The sequence below is a fragment of the Poecilia reticulata genome, chromosome 12, assembly GCF_904066995.2.
Source record: "Poecilia reticulata chromosome 12, P_reticulata-male-v2, whole genome shotgun sequence".
Classification (NCBI taxonomy): Eukaryota; Metazoa; Chordata; class Actinopteri; order Cyprinodontiformes; family Poeciliidae; genus Poecilia; species Poecilia reticulata.
The window spans coordinates 4,182,359-4,200,038 of NC_088841.1; the positions used below are offsets into that span (position 1 = coordinate 4,182,359).

General features: G+C 38.7%; 1 protein-coding gene across 1 annotated transcript; it reads right to left on the reverse strand.

The window, feature by feature from the left end:
- Nucleotides 1-3,063: 3,063 nt before the first annotated feature.
- On the reverse strand, nucleotides 3,064-17,085 carry ptpn11a (protein tyrosine phosphatase non-receptor type 11a). Its single transcript, XM_008423315.3, has 16 exons — nucleotides 16,681-17,085; nucleotides 14,165-14,287; nucleotides 11,110-11,304; nucleotides 9,464-9,656; nucleotides 9,228-9,347; nucleotides 9,043-9,156; nucleotides 7,935-8,031; nucleotides 7,773-7,852; nucleotides 6,925-7,083; nucleotides 6,661-6,792; nucleotides 6,367-6,521; nucleotides 5,807-5,874; nucleotides 4,530-4,681; nucleotides 4,325-4,443; nucleotides 4,132-4,237; nucleotides 3,064-3,151 (listed from the first exon to the last, which is right to left on the reverse strand). Exons 1-15 carry the CDS (start codon nucleotides 16,692-16,694, stop codon nucleotides 4,168-4,170), a joined length of 1,791 nt encoding a protein of 596 aa, XP_008421537.1. The 5' UTR covers nucleotides 16,695-17,085; the 3' UTR covers nucleotides 3,064-3,151; nucleotides 4,132-4,167.
- Nucleotides 17,086-17,680: the final 595 nt, after the last annotated feature.

The following is a 17,680-nucleotide window of genomic DNA, read 5'->3' on the forward strand; positions in this document are numbered from 1 at the left end:
TTTCCAAAATAAAAGAAATCTGAGCCACAAGTAACACACAAGACACGAGACGTTGCGTTAACAAGGCATGAGCTAGCCATTTATTGTTTAGAGGAAGTTAACATGGTTAACTGTATTCAAAGTCATACAATACACCTCTTAAGCTCTGTGAGAGGCTCCTCCCCATGTCTAAGGAAGAGCTGCGAGGAATATACATACAGTATATTTTATTGGCAAGTAGATATGTTTTAGCAAGTACATTCTCTTCTACTTGGTGTTCATGTACAATATACATGTCAAAAAAATATAGTTTGTTTGCTTCGGGATCCTGCTTTTGTCTTTTTTATTCCTTTTTTTGTTCAGGATGTTCATGATGAAGGAATTCACATTTAGTTGTTACTCGTTCTTAAGATGGCCTTGGAGATAGAAGAGCAGCCATTTTATTATACACATACACGTTATGCATAGAAGGCACCTCTATGCATTAAAATTGCTTTCATGATTCATAGAGAAGATCAATCATCTGGGAAGAACGGAAAAAAATAAAAAAAAGAGAAAAAAAGCAACTGAGAACACAAGCACACCACAGTAAAACAAAAAAAAAAACTAAAGAAAGAAAGAAAGAGCTTTAGAAGAGACCAGACGAGAACAGAGTCATCCTCCCAACGAGAAAACTGCATACAGTACACCACACCACAGAGCGTCTCTACCAGAGGATGGACTTCGATCAGAATAATCAAAGAACACTTTGAAGCAGGAGAGATCCGCGCTGGGAGAACTTCATGATTCCTACAGTGAAAGAGAACCTGGTCGGCCCTGATTCAGTGGTTGTGAAAAAAGTGTCTCCAAAGGCAAAGAGCACAGCAACTTCCTCTTCGTTCCCCCTCCAACCCCTCCCCCGCTCCGACCCTCGTGAGAGATTCAGAGTTAGCACTGTTAGAGTAAGTACAACCACAACACTGCAATTTCTCAAGGCGGAAAGCAAGTGGAGCAACGCTTAAGTTACATGTCTGAATGAGAGTTAGGACTGCCCTGCGCAAGTGCAGCTGATTGTGGAGTTTGACATTTTGAAAAAATAAAATAAAAAAATCCCTCCAATTTCATGATTCTTAAACAAAAAATGTATCTGTTTAAAAGAAAAAGAAAAACTGATTAGTCTCGTCAACCTGACGTATGAAACTAGCCCGAAAATAAGTCCAGCACTTAACTTCCTCTTGAAACCACTTCTTGTTTTTATCCCTGTTCAAACCCACAGCCCCTACATACATATCTCATTCAGTCGGTTTGTAGCCGTCGGCTACATTTTAGTACAGCTACCTGATCAAATATATATTAATTGATAAGATACGATTTGAAATCGTTGGTGCAGAAGTATTGCAAAGCTTACATGTCTTTTAGATGCATTTTAGTTCAATATCACCCCAAATGTGCCTACAGTGATGCTAGGGTTGCTGCTGAGGTGCCATTTCCTGTTTAAAAATTAAGATGGCGTCATGGTTTCCACCCAGGCTAGATGAGCACTACAGAAGACCTAAGAGAGAATGCTAGGCTATCTAGCCTGCTGACCCTCTTAGGACGTTCTATCAGCGTTTCTGCCTGTCTGGATACATGTACTAACAAGCTGAGCAGTGGGCTCAGGACACTGCCCTGTGGAACACCGGAATTAACGAGAAGCAACATTTTTCTTGTTTATGTGTCAATATATGTTGGTTGGAAAATCCACAAAATTCTATAAAGCGTGACTAAATTCTGGATTCAGCAGTTTGAGTAAATTTTGACAACGATGTAAACAAAAACAAAAATGCAGTTGTCTAAATGAACGCAAGCCTTGATAAAGTAAATCAGTTCTTTTCACAAAATGTCAAACATTTTCTTTAAACACTAGTTGAAATGACTTTTCTAAAAAGTTATATAGATGTGTATGTGTGCGCATAAACCACGTCAATGACCAATGTTGTGTTCTAGAAGCTGAGAGATGTGCGATTGTTTCGTTAAACAGTGACTCTCAAACTTAAGTACATGTGGTGTTCGTAAAAAGGCAATGGTACACAACAGGTATTTGTCTTCAATAGTGAAAAATAAAAAAATAAAGAAATGCACTTAAAAAAACAAAAACAAAATGACGAATTAAAAAGAAGAAAAAAAAACACTGTGGCAGCCATGGACCTGTGACGACGCCAACAGGTGAAAGACAACAGATTCCCCTGAAAACTCAGTATGTCAACATACTGTGAGTGGCAGAAATACAGGCCGCCGTGGTGACTCGTCCCCTAAAACCCCGAATTAGACCATTTATAAAAAGCTAATTCAAGACTGAAACTGCTCTGCTGCTCAACAAAAAGCGCAGCATTAAGGATATCCGGCTTCAGCTAAGGAATGGTTAATAAACAGACTGAATTCCACTGAAAGAATATTAAGTCTATGTAAACCAGAAGACAGGAAAAAAAAAGATCATTTACACTCTAAACAATCTCAATTTGAGTGCATTTCAGGTGGTTCAACACCTGAAAAAAACAAAAAAAACAAAACTAAACCCTCATTTTAGAAGTCACTGGGTTATAAATCTAAATTAATATGCAATCATTTCATTAATTACAAACATTAATGGATGGTAATTTTGCCCTACAATGCAGAAACCATCGTCTTTTCTCCTGTGTCGAAGGCTAACCGGTTCACATAATGGAGCTAAAAAAAATGACCAATGAAAATAAGAAATCACTTGTGGGTTTGGCACAGGCCTTTTCCAAGAAACTCCTCACATTTTTTTCTAAATACTCTACCTTAACTTTGGTTAATAAAGAAAAAAAAAACATAAAATATACAGAAGATGAGCGAAGGTTAACTGTGTATCCCCCCTGCTGACCCCCAAGGCTTGAACTGGAGCTGGGCTCTAAGCAGGTGACGCGTTTGGCTTCTCAAAGGCTCCTCTGATGATCACAGTGGTTTAGAGTTCAACTTGAGGGAAAATGGTCGAGTAGAAAGCGCGACAAGATTATGAGCCCGCCGTCTGGTTCTCCCTCAAGTTTTAGTTTGGTTGTTGTGTGTCCCATGCCCCCACCCCCTGCCCCCCCACCCAACCCTCCACCCACCCAACCCCACCTCCTACTGTTCCACATGGTCAAGTCTCAGGCGTCAAGGTGTAGCTGGCGAAAAACTGTCAGGTATCAGGATCCTGGAAGGAAAAACATAATTGGGGGAGATAGGGAGGGAGGGGGGAGTTTTCTTAAAAACTGGTTTGAATACAAGATGGAATATTATAATAAGATCCCTTCTTGGAGATGTCATCTGTTGATCTACCTTCTTCAGATATGTCTGCTGTTTCTTAGTTGGAGGCAGTGGATTTTGTTGAAAATTGCAGAATGGATTTTCTTTTCTTTTCTTTCAACTTTAATGAATAGAATCATTTTTGCATTAACCAACTAAATGTTAACTTTTGTTGAGAACTCAATTTGCAAAAACTAAAGCAGGGAATTTAATCCGTTCATTTCAATGAATTAATTACAGAAATTTTAAACGCATGTAAAAAAAAAAATCCAACTCAATTAGTCGCATGGTTCAGATTATTATTATTTTTTTGTAAATGCAAAAGCTTTCGGCCGGAACCTTCATATTCGCACATTTCTGGTACGCCCGCAAATCTGACGCACAAGAGACAGATTTAGGACATTGAAACAGAAGCGTAGTTTCAACTCAAACTTTTACTTGACACGAAAAGACATCAAATATAAATATGCGTGTAATATATAGAGTCCTGTCAAGACAAAATGTTGGACTTGTGATTATCGTAATAAAGCCAACCTTTTAAAACGAATTTAGGACGTCTTAAGGCTTTAATTGTAGATACGTGAATATAAAACTTCAGGAATGTGTGGACACCCTGAATTAATAAATAAAATTTTTGAAGTGAACTGACCTCTCTTGAATTAAGTTAAGAGCTTACATATAACTTAATTGTCATTATGTTGTAGAAATAAGTTTTCACTTCGACACTGCAGGGATATTTTTGTCTTTTTTTTTTGCAAAAAAAAAAAGCTAACTTCTGTTGATTATGAATGATTTATAAAGGCAATAAGAACGACATAACATCCAAGGGGTTGAATAGTTCTTATAGGAACTGCATAATGCAGGGATTTGATATATGCAGTAAGTTACCTGGAACTGATAGAGTCCTGGAATTAAAGGCGAGTCTCATCTGAAGGTCTTCTGCTGTTGCATCAGCCCCACGTTCTCATAAACTCTGGAGCTGTCGTCCCTCATCCTGACCACACCAACACCGTTCAGTCAGAAACAACATCAGCCTTATAAATATTGGAAATTCGCTCCGTCTTCTCCCACGATTACTCACTCTGTGCAGACGGGAGTCGGACTGGGCGAGCAGAGCGGTAAGGGGCTCTGCTCTCCGCCGGACAGGTCGGACAACGAGTACTTGATGTTGGTGTACTCGCGTCCTTTGATCTTGCTTTTCTGCGGACGGGGAAGAGAGAACACAGATCGTTACAGCAAACAGCCGGGCGGTTGGAGACGAAGCCGTGACGCGACCTGCTGCACACCAGCTCCTCCTCGATGCGCCTCTGCAGTGTTTCTATGTAGTGCTGCACGGCCATGTAGATGAACCGGTACTGCGCCTCCGTCTGCACCATCCCCGAGCGCTGGGAGCGAACCATCTGGATGGTCTTCGGCACGTCGATGTCACAGTCCACCCCTGCCGCGGGACGGAGACACTTTCAGACAACGGCATCTCGCGCAAATCAAGTTTACAGGTTTTGGATCTTTGAATGATGAAATGAACCAGACAAAAATTTTTTTTTAATGCAAGCCTCTTAAAATACGTTTTCCCAACTATACCTTGTTTTTGGGTTCTTTTACTGTATTTTTTTTTTATGTATCAATGTTTCTATTTTTTTGTTTGTTTTATGGAACTGTGGATGGAAATTGTCAATTTGCTAAATATGACATATTTACAAAAACACTAAGTTCATTGTATTAATTACCAACACATGAAGTTTGTTCCTCACAGTCTGCTTCATACTGAGGCCTGCTCTAAGCAGCTCTGCCTAAACTTTACCTCGCGTTGCAGGGACTACACTTCACACTTTGAGCTACAGATTACAGTGTTTATTGGGCCATTAAGCGTATGCTGCGTTTGTGAGTTTAAAAGCACAGTTCTTACCCTTTAATTTCCAAGTAAACCACAGAAAATTCTGTGGGCTGAAAAGACATGCCGCTTCGCCTGCACCCTGCTGCAAAACACTAGAGGGGGGATCTACCTCAAACTGTTGGGTTACAGCTAAAAAAAAATCAAAATGTGGCAACAAACTCCACTGGATTCAGCCTTAGTTTGCCGCAAGACTCAGTGGGAGCAGGGTTCAACATTTTGCTCACTACTGTGTTTACTTCATTTAAAGCAGCATTCAGCTTCTATATGCTCCACAAATCTGGAACAAACGTTCACAAAACTGCAAAACACTGAGATCCTTTAAACCAAGATTAAAAACCCATTTGTTTAGAGCTGCCTTTGATTAGTAATAAATAAAAAATTGATCAAAAATATTTTGTGTATTGGCTTAATGATTCTGATGATGACATTCAAGAAAATGTAATGTTTACTGCTTGTTTCACAGTTGGTGACTTTACCATGTTTTCATAACACAAAGCACTTTGAACTGGCTTGTTGCTGAAATGTTCTATACAAATAAACTTGACTTAAAATACTAGAACATGTCATTTTTCTCCTTTTGTCAGAATTAACTGCTTTATAAACGTTACACAAAATAATATAAATAACACTTTTTAATCATTTTTGTAACCTTATAAAGAAAGCTCTCACCTTTTTCTCTGATCACATCAATCAGGATGTCGATCACTATAAATGTCCCTGTCCGTCCGATCCCTGCACTAATGGATGGGTGGGAAAAAGAAAGTCTGAGTTAAAGTTGTTTCTGTATGAAAGCTGCAGTATGTAACTTTTACAAAAATATGCTTTTCTTTGTGACAATGATGCAGATAATCTGTGAAAAGACCAATCTCATCCACCTCCTCTATAATGCTGTCTGAAGAAATGCAACACAAAAACAAGCAATCAGAGCCAGGAGGCGGGTCTTAGCGCTGTAAATCATCCTCATCTACTTGTTGCTCAATATGTTAATTGCCAGAAATAACTCACTTAAAACGCTTATCCACCATCATCGGTGGCTATGCTAACTTGCCTAGCATTTATAGCAGGCTATGCTAGTGCTAAGACCTGCCTCCTGGCTCTGATTGGTTGTTTCTAGGAGCACTGGGAGAAGGTTGACAGTTTCAAGAAATATGTAAAAGTACTTTTATAAACGTTACATACTGCAGCTTTAAGTCAGATATTTTTTTCTTTTAGTGTAGATCTGTGAGTACCTGCAGTGTACTGTTATGGGCCCAGCATCCAAAATGCTCTCCTGTTTCAGGTTGACTTCCTCCAAGAAGTCCAGCACGCCGCCCGGGTCAGCGGGGACGCCGTGGTCCGGCCAGGTTCTGAAGTGGTACTGCCACACTGTGCGTTCTGTGTTACCCTGAAGCCAGTTTGAGATCGCAAGTATAACGTTTTCTAATCAGAAATGTGATGCCGTACATTGTCTGAAACTTTTAAATTCCCAAATCCTTATGGTGCTGCTCCGACAACCCTTCTTGACGGGCAGATGGGCAACTCACCTGACCAACTTCGGACAGCTTCAGTTCTCTGAGGATGAAGTCGTGAGCTTTCGTCTCCTTGACGTTGCGGACGCGCATTGCGCCGTACTCCTTCAGAGCCGACATCTCAGGCCAATACTTCACACACTTGCTCTGTGGAGATAATTTCATCGTTTTAAAGTCTAATTCAAATATGACCAGATGGATTTAAAGGGTCGCCGCTAAAAGACAGATGAAAAGCAAACGGCTAACACAACAAACAAATCTAATTGAAGGAATCCTTACCTTCCCTCGTTCCACCTCTTTGGTGGTCATCACGATGACCCGAGAGTTCTCCTGAAACACCATCCTCCAGAAGTCACTGATGGTGTTCTGCAAACAACCCTGAGTGGCAATGTAGCTCTTCTTCGGCTTGGCGTTGTTGCACTTAGAGTCTGCCTCAGGCTGCAAGCACACATTCAGGCCAAGAAACACAAATCAACTGGCAAAGAAAGAAACTGATTCTCTGGATTAAAAATGTTTTTGATGCATTAAGCGGCAGCATTATGCATTTCCCACGCACATAGTTCCATTTTATAGCACCATTAAGTTACTATGTTAGCACCAGCTGTTATTTGTAATGAAACACCTTGAAATGGGGTCTCTGTCTCTATAAAAACTCCTGCTCTTTCTGAAACTCTGCCTTCAGGAAGTCATCACAACATGGGCTTTGTGAAGGAGAAGCTCTGAAGCTTGGAAACTGCAGCTCTGAGGAGGCGATGCGCCTTCGGTTCCCCCAAGAGTTTTGTACAGCCGAATGGTTGCCAGGGGAGACTAAAGGATTTCTCAAACATGCATGAAAGAATCAAGGCAACACCTCATGTATGTTTTTGATGGGAGAAAAACATTATAACATGCTGTAAAGCTCAAAAAAGTCAATTTTACATAATACTGTCCCTTTAAACTTCATGGTTTTTTTTTTTTTAGCTGAACTGAGAAAGTCATTATAATTCACAGCAATAAAGGCTTGAAAACAATGTCTATGTGAGTTACTAAGCTTCCCAACAATATACTAAATAACTTCTGATGTTACTAACAAATGGTATCTGTATTTGTGTGGGCCCTGAAGGAGGTGAGGGGACAGGAAAGTCTACCATGATGATGTTGGCGTTGATGTAGTCAGAGCCAGCCTCGCTCGGGTCGCCATCGTTCAGCACGACGCGCGAGTGGTCGACTGTCAAACAGAAAAAACAAACCACTTAGTACAAAGCCGAATCGAGTTGTTCTATATCTAAAGAGCCGTGTGCGATACTCACAAGGCAAAATGTTCTTGTATCTGTTCTTGTTTTTGTTTTCTGGTCGCTGACCCTCTTTGCGGCTGTAGAGCAACTTGCACTCCTGTTGCTGCAGAGTCTGAACGAAAGAAAAGAAAAGAGACAAAATGGTGTCACTGCGGGGGGTTTTTGTTTGCTTCTTTTTAACAGGCCCAGAGATGGACTTATGAGGGTTTGGAGCCCTTTCAAAACTGCTTGCAGTGCTTGTTTGTTTTTATGTATTTATTTGTCCATCAATTACTGTTGACTAAAACAACATTTCATATCATTTGGTTTGAGGCTAGAAAAACGAAAGATGAATTCTGCAGAAAAAAAGATACAAATTTCCCCAAAACTAGCATGGATCTGTTGTGGATGATGAACACTGAAGATTTTTATGAAAATCTTACACTACTTTCATATGGCTCCAGCTGTGTGGGTAAAAGACTTTATGTTAGTATTTTTGCATAAAAAAGATGTTTAAGGTTCACAGAAAATTTTAGTGAGTTAAAAAAAAATACAATTAAAATGACTTTTTTCACTTCTGTTAAATAAACACCAGGATTTTTTATTAGATTTTTGCGATAAATAATAATATGATGGTTTGGACACCATTTCCAGGTATTATATCGATAATAGCCAAATGATCACCCTTTCAAAAACCAATAAACTTGAATTTTGTAAAAAAAAAAAATAAATAAACACTTCACTGAACTGGAAGATATTTTACATTTCCAAAATAAAACATGAGAACTAAAGACAATAAATAAAACAGAAATAAAAAAAGACAACCAAAAGTCACAAATGAAATGGATTATGACACAACTGCACTTCAAAAAATATAAAATCATCAGAATGGAAATTTAATTGAGCTCATTTTAATTTATCATTCTGACTGCGACAGGTTTAGTCTCAACAAAATACTAAAACTTTTGTAGTTTATTATCAAATATTTGCTAGGAAGATTTGTGTCAAACCAGTCATTTTGTTTTTGTCTGTTGCAGTGGAAAATAACTGCCCATGACTCTCATTATGCACATCTATAGACATATGTTTAATATCGAAATATTTGTTCTGTAAACAGCAAGATTTTTTTATTTTTTTTTTTTACCTCAAATTCTTCCCAGAAGCCTTGCTTGACCTTGTCCGTGGCCTCTGCCAGCTTGCTCAGCTCCCGAACTCGACTTTCGATCTCGGCTGCGTTAATGCGGGTAGTGTTCAGCGGCTGCAGGGGGAAGGACGGGTTAGCTTTCTACTGACCAGAAACTGTCCTACTGAACTGAAAACAGAGCAGACCTGCTTCAGCTGGAGGACGGTGCCAAGAGTTTCCACCATGGGGTTTTTCTTGTAGTGTTCTACAAGGTCTGTGAGGGAGTCGAACTTCTCTCCTCCCCCAACGTCGTACTTCAGGTCACCCTGAGGAAGAACGCACGGGTTAAGTTTGTGCTGGTAAATGTGACCGTTTTAGAAATATGACTTGGTATCGTAACGTCATACCGGTAGCTGGACATAAAAGAGTTGACCTCTCTCACCTGGCAGCGGATCATGACGTGAGTGACCTTGGGTTTGCCGTCGTTGGTGTCCGTTTTGTCGTCTCCTGTGCGGACCGACAGAACAAAGTCCCCAGGGTGGCTCTGGCTCTCCCTCACCAGAAAGCTGCCATTCTTGCCTTTCTCCGTCAGCAGCTTCTCCGCGTCGCGGCCTGACAGATGTCCGTGGAACCATCTGGGTGAAGAGGAAGAAAAAAAAAAATCAACCTTGTAATAAATCAAGAGAGTAGCACACAAACTAAAACATGTTGCAATCCAAAAGGATTAAAGTATCGAGGCAAAACCTTTGTTAAAATAATAAAACTTACATCACATCCTCAAGCATACATCCTTACACTCCAACCTAGCTTTTGAAGCCATTTTATAGCACAAACAAGTAACTAAGTTAAGTTCAGCTGTTATAAAAATGCTATATTTATATAAGGATTTTATTTTCTGTGACGATACACTTTCAAAATAACTGAAAATAAAACTGGACTGAAATATTTCTGTAGATTTACTTTGAGGTGGCTTGCATTAAGTGAAGCCGAATTTAAATATTATAAGCCTGTAATCTGTTGTGCGTCTTCCTTACATTTCCATGGCATAAGATGACATGTTGCTTTTGTTCCATGATGCTAGCAAAGCCAGGCTGCCACAGGTGTTTTTGACATGTCAAAACTTCTCCTCCATCAGCACTGTGGCTCTCACACACCAAACCCACCACACCATTACCTCACCTCAAGATCCCAGTTATCCAAACCTGAAAGTGAAACTGATGGCATGACCTACATTCTGATTATTCTGCCAATAAGTAACTCTACCCTTGACAGCTACTGCAGTGAAACGTTATTCACAGTTGTCATTTCAAGAAAGTAAGCACAGTGGAAATAAATAAATAAATAAATAAATAAATAAATAAATGTTCTGTGGAATATATCGAATGCCACAACCTTGATCCCTATGCACACACACCGTTTAAACCACAAATACATCAAAATAAATATACATTAATATCAAAGATGTAATGGGACTTCATTTTCCACAAAACCTACTTCACTTCCCCTGATTCAGACCAGTGTATTCATTGAGTTTCAATACATCACAGTATGGGTAACAGTTGGGTAACAGCATTAGCATCATTTTTTCCATTGCACCACTATTGATGCATTTTCTTTGTACTGTGAAGTTTGATGCTCCAAGTTGAAAATTTTGACTGGGAAAGTTGGAACTCGCCAAGGAAACCTGACTTTACTATCCAATATGGCCGCCATGTTTATAGCATGTAGATAAAGTTGTTTCTATCTCATTACGTGGTACGTATAGTTCTGGAAAATATCATGAAGCTTTTGTTTTTACATGCATTAAATGGAGAGAAATATGTTATAAACTTGGATTGCTAACAATTATAAGTTTAAACAAAACCCAAATACCACTGGTTTCTGACTTTATAAGAAAAATGTAACAGTATTTAACAGTATCTCCAAACCAAACTCCCATCACTTAATTTAATCTGAAAATTGTCAGAATTTGGACATGACGTAACAAAACACCTTTATGTGTACACCTGAAAAGATATATTCACGTGACATTACCACTTCATCATTGGAGCTCAATGATCTGGATGACTGACAGCATCCTTCGCTCACCTCTCTGATGTTGGGTCGGCACAGTTGAGCGGATACTTGAGCTCGATAACGTCTCCGTTTTTCTCCTTCAGTTGCCCATGATGCTCCATGTAATACTGCACCAGCTCAGCTAGCGTGGCAAACTTCTCCCCGCCGTACAGGTCGTAGTAGTCTCCTGTGTTTTGGATCTTAATGTGGGTGACGGCTCCATTTCGCCTAGACAGAAGGGGGAAAAAAATGTTCAGGAAATGTCAGCTTGCAATCAAATCAAAATAATGAGCAGAGTTTACAACCAAACTGCTCGCTCTGAGAGCGATTTTTATTCAAAAAGGACTCAAGTCAAATGCCTAAATGCCAAAATGCCAAATGCCTAAAGACTAAAGTAAAAATGCCTGAAACAAAAAAATATATAAAAATACTAATTCTTTAGAATTAAATTTACCTCATGTTTTCAGTCTTGTAGATGTACAGTAAACAAGATATAAAAAAAACTGTGTTATATTTTTTAAAAGAAGAGAAACAAGCTTTGAGTGTCTGTGGAGATGAATTAGGCATGCATCAATAAATTGACCCTAATTTCCTTCACTTTGGGCGTTTTCACAGCTGATAGCGGTTCAGTTGGAGACCAAAGCTGTGATATGTGTCACAACTTCAGCTGCTGTGGTTCTTTTTCACACTGAACTGTGGCAAACCAACCAAAACCTTAAAAAAATAATAAATTTGGGGTGCTGTACCAAGAACCACTGAAGGAAACTACACAAAAACCTCTGAAGACGACACTGAGCGCAACTTCCTTCTTCACAAAATGTAAACAAAAATGGAGTGCTGTCAGATTTTAATGGTTGAAGGATTTGCCTTTTGTCTTCGGTAGAAGAAAACAAGTCATTTCTCCTGCTGGCGTTAGACTTTGTTTTGGTTGAACTGGACTTTATAGGCGACAGAACAAGAATTCTGCGGATTAAAGGGGGCTGGTGTCGATACATTTAACTCCACGTAAAAAAAACAAAAACAGGGAATCGGCAGTTTAGGCTTTTTAAATATCAGTAATGATCCAGAAAACTGAAATTGGTGCCCAACTATAAACTAATGTTTTCTTATTTAATCCAGGAGCCTCTTATACCAACTGAACATATTGAAAGTGCAGTTAAAGCTGTCAGTTGAATGGTGAGTGTTTTGTGACCAACAAAAAAAAAGCAAAAAGAAAAAGCATGTCTCTTCTTCCTGATTCAACCCAACAGATTAAATAAACTTAGTCATTGCAGGTGACCACCGCTCTCTGAGAAAATTGAAAAAGACAACTTGTGGCAGGTCAGAGGCTCACCAACATGTAACTGTTGCAACATGTAACTGTCGCCAGCTTACTGGTATCTGTGGGAGTTAAGAGACGAGACGTGCTGGTCTGAACCAGCAGCGACTGGTTCTGCCCTGTGAGAACGCCCCGTGTCCACGAGGCGAGCGGGACTTGTTTTGTCTCCACAGGAAGTAAATACAGAGAAAGATGAGAGAGCATACTGCTAAAATATGGGCCTGTGACTAAAATAACATTGTCTCTGTCAGCTGCACTGACTTAATGATACTTCATCTGAAAAATGTACGCCCTGACATACCAGAGATAAAACCACGTTTCATATTAGAAAAAAAAAATGAATGGTGCTTTTTTTCCTAGCAATCATTCACCGAGTTTAATATAAATATCCTAGAATGATTCTATGATTCTACTGTTAATCTAGTTCTCTAAACACTTCTATGGAGACAGGGAGAGGCACACTAACATGCTTTAAATCCACATTTTCAGAAAACACTGAGCTTTCATTCCAAGTCATGTTTGTGTCTGGCTTAGAAATGAAAGTCTAATATTTGCTCTCCTTTTAGGCCTGGATTCCTCTTTACAAGCTCCTGGTGAAACCATCTGCTGCATGCTGCCCAGCTAGCAGCTAGCCGCCTCTCTGTTAAGTTAGCTTAGTGAAGCAGATGCAAAGTGGGGTAAAGCTAGTATTGGGTGACATTGCTTAAAAATAAAATATCTAATCATTTCATACCAGATTCGATATTACTCTCGTTTTTCAAATTTTTGTTTTCAAATGACAGAAAATATTTTCTGCCATTTATTAATCACCCCTCCTCTGAGTTGTACATCAGAGCATTGAGGCCAAACTGCGAGAATTTTTGCTTTACTGCTAGAATATAGTCTAGTAAGTAAGATTAGTAAGATAAAGACGCAATATTGCAAGAAAAACGTCTTAAATTTACAAGAAAATTTCTTTGCTTTATCGAGAAAAAAAGTTTCCATAGAGTTATTGGGAAATTATTTGACCAGCTCAGTTTGTGTGGTTATTTCTTCGAAATGGACTCGATCGCTTTCCCAATCATTTCAAAGTACTGCTGCTGATAATTATTTAATGTTAATATGTTAAAAGACGAAGGATTTATATTTAGTACTTTCTGTAAAACATATACTTAAGTAAAACTTCATAAAATGCTCAACATTCCTCATCTGTTATGTTTTGGAGTTTGTTTAAATTACGACTTTATTCTAGTAATATTATGACTTCATTCTCGTATATTTTTTTAAAAATCCTAGTCTGACAGTAATATTTTATAACAGAGTTCACCTAATTTTAAAGACCTAATAAGTATGAGATTTATTAAAACACACTTGTCAACTGGGAGCGCGACATCCCTCTGACCTATGGAAACCTAGGAAGCGAATTTGTGGGGAAAAAAAAAAAAAAAGATAGTCTAAAAAAAAAAATCATAAAAAAAGAGATCAATTTATTGCCCAGCCCTACGTAAAGCACCAGTCTGCAAAAAATTAAGTTTCTAAATTGCATCTCCAACTCTTTCAAATCCCGAGTTTCTATTTATTGATGCGACCTTTTTCAGAAAACTACATTTTAGGTGACGTAAAGTCGTGTATTCAAAGGTTCTGGCAGCGTTTCCTCAAAAGATTGCGATTAAAATGTGTAGCATGTTCCCTTTTCATTATGGACAAATAAAAGAAGAAACTTGCCAATTTGCAATTTATTGCTTTGGATCCCATCTGAATTCCAACTGTGTCCTGAGCCTCATGGCTTACCGTACTGAGAGGGTGAAGTCTCCTGGATTGCTTTTGCTGGGTCTGGCTAAAAAGCTCCCGTCCACTCCTCGGGTCAGCAGGAGGTTCTCCGCCTCCACGCCTGAGATGTTGGGGTGAAACCACCTAGAACATGGAGGAATGAGGATAAACCGTGAGTGGATTCAATTTTAAATGGGGAACTAAGTATGAAGCATCATTCCCATAACTACCCATTTAAAAAAAATAAAAAATAAAACAAATCACTCATCTTGCAGAACGCAAACGCATGAAGTGAACTATCAATATATTTCTGGTAGTAACTTAGGGTGGATTTTTTTTCATAATATTGTGTAGCACTATTAAGATAATAAAAGTTCTAAGAAATTGATTGTTTTGTTTTCTAGTTAACTGCATGGCTGTGCCACAAACACAAACGCGTGCGCACACAAAAAATCATTCTCATTTAAAAACAAGCTTCTTCAGGACACCACCTACTTAAAAAAAAGTGTCACAAATCCTCCTCATTTGCTTCTGCTGCTCTGCATTATCATAGGCTGGCAGAGATAGATGCAAATTAATAAATAAATTACAAACACATTTCAACAAATGTGCAAATAGAACTTTATTAAGCATAGCTTTCTTTAATTGCAAAATATAAAACTTCTAGTTTTTCTTTTCAGGGTGAAACCGATTTTATTTATTATTATTATCATTATTATTATTGGGGCCTGCCATACCATTACATAAGGAAGGGCAGTGACTGCCTTCCACGCAATGAATGGAAGGCACCTACTGTTCTACACCTAATAGAATGTCTCTTTATTGGGGCCTGTCAATAGCAATGCATAGGGAGGACAGTGACTGACTTGCAAAGGAAGTTAGTCATTGCATGGCAGTGCATTAACATTAGCACAAACATTAGCATTTCACTCCCCCCACTAATACACTGCCTTGCAAAGCAATGAGATGTTGCTTTGCAAGGCAGTGCATTAGCCTTTTCCCTAAAAAAAAGCTTTTACCCATTTTCTTACTTATTAGCCATTATACTGAATGGAATAAGTCAATGACAGACAACATGCTACTGACAGCATTCACACCAACATTAGCATTTTAGATAATTTTAGCTTATGCATTAATTTTAATATACTGAATGGTGCAAGTCCGTGTTAGTTAAAATTCTCGTGAGTCTCCACATTCCATTTTGTAGTTGTTAGCTAAACTTAGCATTGACGCTCATTTTTAGCATCAGAATGCTGGGCACACTTTGGCAGGCCCCGTTTAAATTTCTTCAGACATTTTCTAGTTATTGTCATTATTGCTGAACACAACATGGTTTTCGAAATGTTAGCCAGAGAAACATTTACCAGCATTTTCCGTTAATCCATTCGGACCAAATATAAACGTATGCTGAGCAGAGATGATATTTTGCATGTGATGCTGACTCGGTATTTTTCCCAGAACACTCAGTTTCTGTCATGTCTACCAGCGGACCTTCTGTGAGCAGAGGTCTGCGGCTCCAGTCAAACCCAACAGGGACCAACTTCTTCTGTTAAACACACAACCTAGAGGAAGTCATATTTTTAGTCCTCTGCCACAACCTTTCACGCTTATTCAAGTTTCACACGTATTAAATTATTTTATCACTTAATTGACTCAAAGACATTTCATTCAGCAAATGTCTTGTTGATGCATGTTATGTATACAGATGCAACGGCTACCCGTAAAAACGTGCCCACTCAGACTCATCGGTGTTTATTGATATCTTGTAAATTTTATGAATAAGAATTGAATAGAGAAATACGAGCCGTAAACCTTCAAAATAGCTACATGCAAATTAAGTTATTTGAAAGAGATTAAAATAAACTTTCGAAGACAGCTACAACTCTTTAAAAATATCTTGCCATTCCTTCCAAAACCTTTTAAATGCTTGCAAAAAAAAACAAACATTAGCAACATTAGCTTGATGCTAATAATGTAAAATCTTACTTTGATGTGATATGATGGATTCCTCAGTTTTGAAACTTTATTTCTGACGATTAATTAAATATGTTTCGTGTAAGTACTAACTTACAATATCTAAGAGTTTCGGACTTTATTTTATTTGTATGTTTATTTTTAATAAATACCAGAGATTCAGTGATGTGATGTGATACCTGATATAATTATACACTACATACACATGTAGTGTATAATTGAGTAAAAAGCTCATTTTAATAGCCAAGATATGTTAGTTTTTTTCCAACGGGTAAATGATACATAGGGAAAGGTGAGAATGTGAAAAGAGTGGCTGAAAACAGAGTAAAAAGTATTGTTTACTGAACATGTTCAGAGTGGGCTTTTCAAGTGACCGTTAGCGCTGCCCCCGGCAACCTAACCAGGCTAACTGTTTCACTCTTCGCTTTTCTTCCAGAACCTTCATTACCCCCAACAAACTGAACCCCAAACAGCTGAGCGCCGTTAAACTTAGCTGGCTCAGCTAACATTGTGACCAGACATTGTTTTCCCAGACAGCAAAATCCCCCCTACACCCCCCTTACCTCCGAGATGTCATTTTTTTTCCCCGTTCTTTACTTCCTCGCTGGCACTTAGCGGTAGCGTCAACAAGATGACGAACGTTTGCGACCGTTTTCGCTTCAGCTAGTCAATAAAGTGCTTCATCGGACAACACCCGATCAGACCGGGCACTGAAAACTGGCTAGACATCCACATAAAATGACAGTAGCGTCCGCTGCAAAAAGTCTCTAGGCCTCGGCCCTGAAGACTTCACAGCCAGTCGGCTGTTGGACGTCACCAAACATGCGACGCCATAAAGGCTGCTCGGATTTGTTACCGTGAGTGTCCGTCTTCTGAGAACCTTGATATAAAGTTAGTTTTTGTATAGTCTCCGCCCGAGCCCCCTAACCGGCAAACGGTGTGACTAAAATGAAAGGTTCCGATAACGCTTACGTTGCGCATGCCCGCTAAAATCTTTTTTTATGTTAGGCTGCTAGAGAGAGTGTGTCAGATCCAAGCAAACTATAATTGTTTTTAGGAGTTTTAAAGAAGCAGTTTTCCGCTGACTCTTGGACTCAAGTTTTTGCTTGTTTATGTATTTTGTTTTGGTATATTTGAATAAGGATAATTGAAACCAGATATTACACTAAATCCGAATAAACCTTTTCCGTTTTTGGCACTTCACCAAGTGTATGATATCATGAGGGTAGAGGATTATGTGAAAATAAAAAAGATTCTATTCTTAAGAAGTTTATTTATAGCACGTTTTCAGCAACAAGGCAGTTCAAAGTGATTTACACGATTAGAAGAAAAACAAAAATAAGCACAACAAAAGAAAAACTTCACTATAAAATGTTTCAGTTGATCTTAATCTGAGGGAACAGGCGAGTTTTCACCCTTGATTTAAATAAGATTAGTGAAGTATAAAACTAAATTTTGGTTCTACATGACATTGTAAAAACACAAAAATACAGTCATAGATTTAAAAGCACTTAAGAGATTAAATGCTAAAAACAAACTGAGAAACAGGTAATACGTTGCATT

Bases quoted from the DNA above. Each gene is read 5' to 3' on its own strand.
- ptpn11a (XM_008423315.3), bottom strand. The intron at 8,032-9,042 runs GTAAAAAAAAAA...TCTTTCGTTCAG, and splicing joins GCTTCTGGGAAGAATTTGAG to ACTCTGCAGCAACAGGAGTG. The intron at 7,853-7,934 runs GTGAGTATCGCA...TCTGTTTGACAG, and splicing joins ATACAAGAACATTTTGCCTT to TCGACCACTCGCGCGTCGTG.